We start from the raw sequence: 6,090 nt of genomic DNA on the forward strand, positions 1-6,090 counted from the left end.
TGCATTTAGGAGTCGGGAAGGAAGCTCACGGCGGATTGTTACCGGCCAAGGGGTGTGGGAAAAGCTAATTGACTTTAATGACAGGTTTCCCAGGACGGTGGTGACGATGAGGGGGTCCAATTTAACCCATGGGCCCCCCACTCCAGAAACACGTGGGGCTGGGTGGGCGAGCCTCTGAGTGGCGCTTACGCCTCGCGAAGAGAAGACTGCCCTTTCCCCAGCAGGGTCCCTCTTCCAAGCTGGCGCCTCGCCCCACCCCCACCTCCACCCGGATGCTGGCGAGGGTGGTGGGAGGCTGGAGCCCGGAAGGGTCTCCATTGAGAAGTTAATGCGAGTGGCAGCCGATGCCTGTGGCTCGCGCCTGGAGCGGGATGCTGTGCAGTAGGGCCCCCCGCTGGATTGGCACTGCGGGGTGTGCCCCCAGGCTGGGTAATTAGGCCCCGCCGCCGAAAGACCTTTGGGGGCAGACTGGATTGAAGTGTTTGAAACTATGCCTCCCCTCACCCCGCAACTATGCTACTGATTCCAGAAACTAGGCGTGGAGGGTACAGAGCCTTAGAGATAAAGCCATTCATTCCCCAAACATAGATTTCGCTCCCAGAGAAGGGCCCAAGGTGACAGTTTTGTAGCAAAACCAAGAATCTTAAAGCCCCCCACCCACCCACGCCACCCCCGCTCTTCCCTCTGTGGTATTGTACAGAAACGCGTGCCTCACCTAATATTCTCGACCCAAATTTTAGGGGGGGGGATTTATCTTTTTTAAGCTACCAATTTATTTTCAAATAAACCAATGTTTAATCTTTCCATTTCTTTTTCGCTGCTTTTGGTGATGTTAACGATCTTTTCAGCTGTTCCTTCACGCACAGGGAGAGGTTTCACATCAGGCTGATGAGGAGATTGCACTGTTTCTCTGTACATTTTTAGCAAACATAAATGTAAGGGAATTACTTGTTAAAATCTGGAACCCTGATATCTCAAATATTTCCCCCCAGTACTGTTAAGGACTTCTAGTGGGGCCAGAGGGGAAGCTTAGCAAACTACCATGGGAACTTAGGCTGAGCGTCTTAATGGAGCAATTGTTATAAGTTTGTGTTTAAATAAAAGGGAAAACGCCAATATATATATCAGGAACCGGAGTATTTCTTTCCTTCCTTTTTTGGGGTGGTGGTGGTGGGGCAGATACCCTGCATGCAGATAGAATGAAGCAAGTAGGAGTCAAATTCAAAAAAAGTATCTTTTAAACCTGTCCTTCTGCTGCTGCAGCTGGGTTCTAGAAAGCATTTGAGTAGAAAATTGACTGCTGTCTGCTAGATCCTTCCTGCGATAGAGCGGCTCCCCACACTGGCCTGTGGGAAAGGCCTGAGCAAGGCGGGGGTGAAGGAAAGCTTTTGAAACAAGACAGAAAATCGTTGGCTTTATCTTTGTTAGGAAGGCTTCAAAGATTGATCTCTCCCGCCTCATCCTTCTCCCAGAAGCCATTCTGAGAAGGGAAGTGGGGTAAGGGAGTGGGGGTGGGAGGAGGACGGCGGGAGGGACGAGGGAAGGGAAGAGGACTGGCCAGCGGTGCGGGAGGGGAGGGAGGAGGGCGCGCCCGCCAGACCCACAGCACGGCTGATGTGTCTGGTCTCGCAGGGCTCGTGGTTTTCATTTCCCCAACACCTGGATGCAGTCAAACACCTGGCCAAATCTGACAAAATCTGACAAGCCTTTGTGATGGGATTTGGAAGAAATTCCCTGCAGATCCTGGCACAGTTTAAAGCTGTCCGCTTTGAGTTAGGACTTGTTAAGGAGGGTTATGTGAGCTGAAACCCGAGACAACCCTTTTGCTTCTATCTGGAGCCCACATCTTGCCTGGAAATGGGGCATGACCAAGGGAAGGGGTCGCTTGCTGTTTGTATTAAAAGGGGAAGATGGCCTGTGTGCCTGCCAGCCCGGCCCCACATGCTTTCTCTATTAGAGCCAAGCACAGAAACTTATCAAAAACACATGTCTGGTGTTAATCATCTAGGTTCCGGCTCCACTTGGGAGTCTAACTAGCTGTCCCTTGGAAGAAGGAATCTGTTGACCTTCTCAGCTTGCTTGAAGAGGGTGCAGAGAGGCATTTCAGACTTTTGAACGCTGGTACTAGGATGGGAACGCCTAGCTGCACTTCAAGGGTGAGCTAGCTAATGAAGACCACCCCTACCCCCACCCCCAAACACTGGGAGGCAAGAGGGTTCTACCCCACGGGAACAGGGCTACAGGAGTCGCCCTTAATGTGCAGCGGGTCATCGGTTTGGATCAATTAATTCCATGGACTCAAGCCCATCCAGCCTTCCTGAGAAGGAACTGGTAGTAGGACTGCGTGACTTCTCTAACTTCGATTTTGGAAAATGTTTGAAATCCACGAAGACATTGGCAACACCTTGATCAGGAAAGCCGTATCTCTGGAGTTCTTGTAAACTCATTGAAATTGAATCCTTTAGCTCATGAAGGGTGGGGTAATAAGTTTTTTAAGATTTTTTTTTAATATTGCTTTTCTTTTTTCAGTAAGTGTCAATACCCAGGGGGAGAAGAAAACCCATGTTAAATGTAATTCAAATTGTGCCAAGAGCTCCCCCTTACATACTCCAAAATAATCAATTCCCAAAACATAAAAATTCACCAGTCTTTTTTTTTCTTTTATTATATTTTCTCAAATAAGCTTCCCCAAAGGAAGGCATTTAAGAGCATTTCCAAACATCTTTGGCATCACATAAAAAAGAAATCTCGTGTAAAAAACGAAATGTCATCTGAACTTTTATAATACAAAGGCGCAATCCAATATGAACATATAAAATATATACAAATATAGTACATAGTCAGTCACTTAATACAGCTCTCTACAAAAAAGTAACTTTTTAGAAATTAAAAAACAAACAAGGTAACCACTAAATCACAGAAGTCCTCTTCTTCCCCAGTATCCAAGTCCCCGCATAGTGTCCCCAGAAGGAAGCAAGGCAGGATGAGGAGTCTAGGAAGAGCGGTGATGACCTGGGTCCCCCTCAGTTTCGCCACGGCCTCCACATGGAGTCGGCTGTGAGCGAGGGGCCGCTGGAAGGCGACACTGCGTTGGGGCCCACGGAGGTCCCGCTGTTGCTGCTGTAGACCGGGATGACTGGGCCGCTGTGAGCAAAGGCCCCGTTGGGGATGAGGAAAGCAAACTGGCCGTCCGGAGCCGGTACCACCTGGAAGCCGCCAAAGACCTTGGCGGCCTCGCCAGCCGGGCTTCCCAGCTTGCAGGGCGCGCTACCGGGAGGGGGCGCCGCACCCCCGGGGATGGGCACCAGCGGCGGCGGCGCGAACGGCGCGTGCTGGGGGCCGCCCGGGCCCGGCGGGGGCGGGGGCGGCGGCGCCTGCAAGGCGGGGTGCGGTTGCCCGGGGTAGGTCATGGCGTTGATCTGGGTCATGCAGTTGGCCAGGTGGCCGAGCAGCCGGGTGCGCACCTCGGTGTTAACGCCCTCGCACGTGGACAGGAAGCGGGTCACCTCGTTCATGCACTCGCTGAAGCCGGCGCGGTACTTCCCCAGGACGCTTGGGTCAGTGCTCAGCGCAGCTGCGGGTCAGGAGAAGGAACAGGCGGGTCACGGAACGGCCCTGGCCCCGGGGCCACCTCTTCCCGCCCTGGGAGGTCTCCCCCTCCCCGCCGCGCCTTCCAGACCGCGGCCGCAGAACTGCCTCCGGCTGGGGCGGGTTTGGAGAAACCAGCCACCTAGCCACACGGACGAGGTAGCGGAAGCCTAGACGCTCGCTGCCCACTCCCTGTCGCTCCCTTTAAACCGCCGCAGGCCTGCCCCTCCTTCCTCCCCGCTGTGCTCGCGTAGAGTGACCTTGGACCACGCGCCCCTCCACCAAGTTTCATGTTCCCTTCTGTAAATCGGGGAGGGAGCGTGCCACTCCAGGAACTCCCAGACTCCGAGCGGCTTGAAACCGCTGCGGTCCGGGTGTCCGCCCGCCCCCACCGGCTTCCCCTACACCCAAGCCGCCCGACACCCTCGCGGCTACCACCTCTCCCTCCCTTTCCGGCACAGTAACAACTTGGAGTTGTGGCTATAAATAAGTCCCAGACCGTGGGAACGCAAGCGTGAGCCAAGGCAGTAAAATGTAGCTGAATGCCTCTCACAACCGCGGGCGGAAGTCTGGAAGAAATCACCGTGGGGCGACAAGGACGCCCGCAGAGGGGACACGGCAAGCTGCCCTCACCCGTCATCTGCGCCCGCTGCAGGTTCCGGAGGTGCTTCACTGTCATCTCCAGGATGTCCGCCTTCTCCAGCTTGGAATGCCGCGAACTCTGCACGGAGGGGGAAGCAAGGAAGGACAGTGAGACCCCTGCGAGCGGCCTTGGAAGGAAGGCTGCAGTCCCACCCCGGGCCGCTGCATCTATGATCCCCGGCGCTGCTCGCCCGCGTTGGAGAACGCAGCGTGGACAGGGAAGATCCATTCCACGGGCGAGCGGGTCTTATATTTTGCCACCGAGAAATAGTATTTACTTTTTAAATTACAAGAATAGATAAAAGCAACATTCGCCCACTTACGTCTTTTTTAAGGGCATCCAAAATTAGTGTCTTCAGCTGGCTTAGACTTTCATTTATTCTTGCTCTGCGTCTTTTCTCCATGATCGGCTTGGATGACTGCAAAAGAGTAAGACAGAAAGCTGAGTTCCCAAGGCAACTGCTTTTTCACCCCGGAATTTCTAAGGAGAAAGCCCCCGGCCCATTTCTCGGGGCTGTGGAGAAACACAGGTAGCGCCCTTACCTTTCTGTGCTCAGATGCCGTCTTTGGTTTATCCGGTGTTGTGTTGACACTGGCTGGGGTCGCAGCCACAGGGGACGAAGAATTTTTCTCCATTATATCAGCCGGCATTTTCGTTCTTTTTTTTTTTTTAATCCCTAGAGAATTAATTATTTATCTTGACTCCTTCACATAAATTTTTTTGTTTATGTCTCTTACTCGAGACTTTCACAAAACTACTGAGCAACTACTGAGGGTTTATTATATAATATTTTTATGGCTACTTAGTGATCAGTAGAGTTATTCCAGGACCAAGGAGAGAGGTAGAAGGGGGATTCCGCAGTTATCAGCACCAGCTCCGGATCCTGAGTGATTTCCCTGGGCCCTGGCGGCCTCTATATATATCTGGGACTGCACGCGAACGGCTCGTGTGAAACTTCCCAAACTTTCTTTCCCACAGTAACTTTCAGCCAATGGGAGGAGGAGACACGCGGCACCGCTCGTGGACCGCGCCCCCCCATTGGCCGCGAGGCGCAAGGCCTGGCGGCCAATGGCGCGCGCCTGAGCCCGGGGCACCAGAGGCTACAACGTCAATCAAAAGGATTTTAACCCTTTACTATTCTCCGCGCCAAGCTTTGCATTAGGCATTCCCCGCCCCCCACCCGTTTTGATTTGTCTACTCTAGCATTATTTCTTTTGGTGCTACTCTTTGCTCTAGTCTCGTTTCGATGTTAAACAAGGCTTCCTTCACTGTAATAGGCAGCTCATTTAAAAATATTTTTGAGGAGCACAGATAAAATATTATACCAGCAGAGGTTCAAAGGGGGAACGCGTGCTAGTGTGTGTTACTGAAATATCGAAGGGATTTCCCGCTCAGACTTTTTTATACATTCGGGGGGGGGGGGTGAAAGCCAATTCAGCGTGTAGCTGGCATTTGCATGCAGGAAAAGGAAAAAAAAACCCAAAAACCTTCCACCTTAGTTTGCAAGCTTGACAGAACAAGGCGATTCTATAAAGCACCCTCCCCACTCCTCCAATTCCCCTTTTTGGGTTGGGGCCTCGAATTCCACGTTTCCCTAGGAAATAATCAGAATATTTCCCAACTGGGCAGAAAGGAAATGGAATTTCAAGTTAAAGGTGAACAAGAGGGGCTTGATGACAGTGCCTGAAGGTCATACGCTCGCCCTCGCCACCCTTTTCCTTCCCGCCTGCTAGCTCCCGGTGACGTGGCCAGCACCCGCAGCCCCAGCGGAGCCTCTCCTCTGCGTCCTAGCCCGCGAGCAGTCGGGGTAGCCTAGCTGCCCCGCGCGCGCGGGCCCTTTAAGAGCTGCACCAGCCGAG

At 52.8% G+C, this 6,090-nt stretch overlaps 1 protein-coding gene across 1 annotated transcript; it reads right to left on the bottom strand.

The window, feature by feature from the left end:
- Nucleotides 1–2,639: 2,639 nt before the first annotated feature.
- Nucleotides 2,640–5,128, bottom strand: HES1 (hes family bHLH transcription factor 1). The gene is made up of 4 exons (XM_004712284.3): nucleotides 4,774–5,128; nucleotides 4,554–4,649; nucleotides 4,222–4,309; nucleotides 2,640–3,574 (listed from the first exon to the last, which is right to left on the bottom strand). Exons 1-4 carry the CDS (start codon nucleotides 4,879–4,881, stop codon nucleotides 3,024–3,026), a joined length of 843 nt encoding a protein of 280 aa, XP_004712341.1. The 5' UTR covers nucleotides 4,882–5,128; the 3' UTR covers nucleotides 2,640–3,023.
- Between the last annotated feature and the right edge of the window lie 962 nt (nucleotides 5,129–6,090).

This window comes from Echinops telfairi, unplaced genomic scaffold (genome assembly GCF_000313985.2).
Source record: "Echinops telfairi isolate 266 unplaced genomic scaffold, ASM31398v2 ScPeMD7_17;HRSCAF=63, whole genome shotgun sequence".
NCBI classification, from domain to species: Eukaryota; Metazoa; Chordata; class Mammalia; order Afrosoricida; family Tenrecidae; genus Echinops; species Echinops telfairi.

What these genes read in the sequence shown, in the direction of transcription:
- HES1 (XM_004712284.3), bottom strand. Translation starts at nt 4,881, where the DNA reads ATGCCGGCTGATATAATGGAGAAAAATTCTTCGTCCCCTGTGGCTGCG. An exon ending in CGGCATCTGAGCACAGAAAG is followed by an intron (nt 4,650 to 4,773) that starts GTAAGGGCGCTA and finishes ACTCTTTTGCAG; the next exon opens with TCATCCAAGCCGATCATGGA. An exon ending in TGGATGCCCTTAAAAAAGAC is followed by an intron (nt 4,310 to 4,553) that starts GTAAGTGGGCGA and finishes CCCTCCGTGCAG; the next exon opens with AGTTCGCGGCATTCCAAGCT.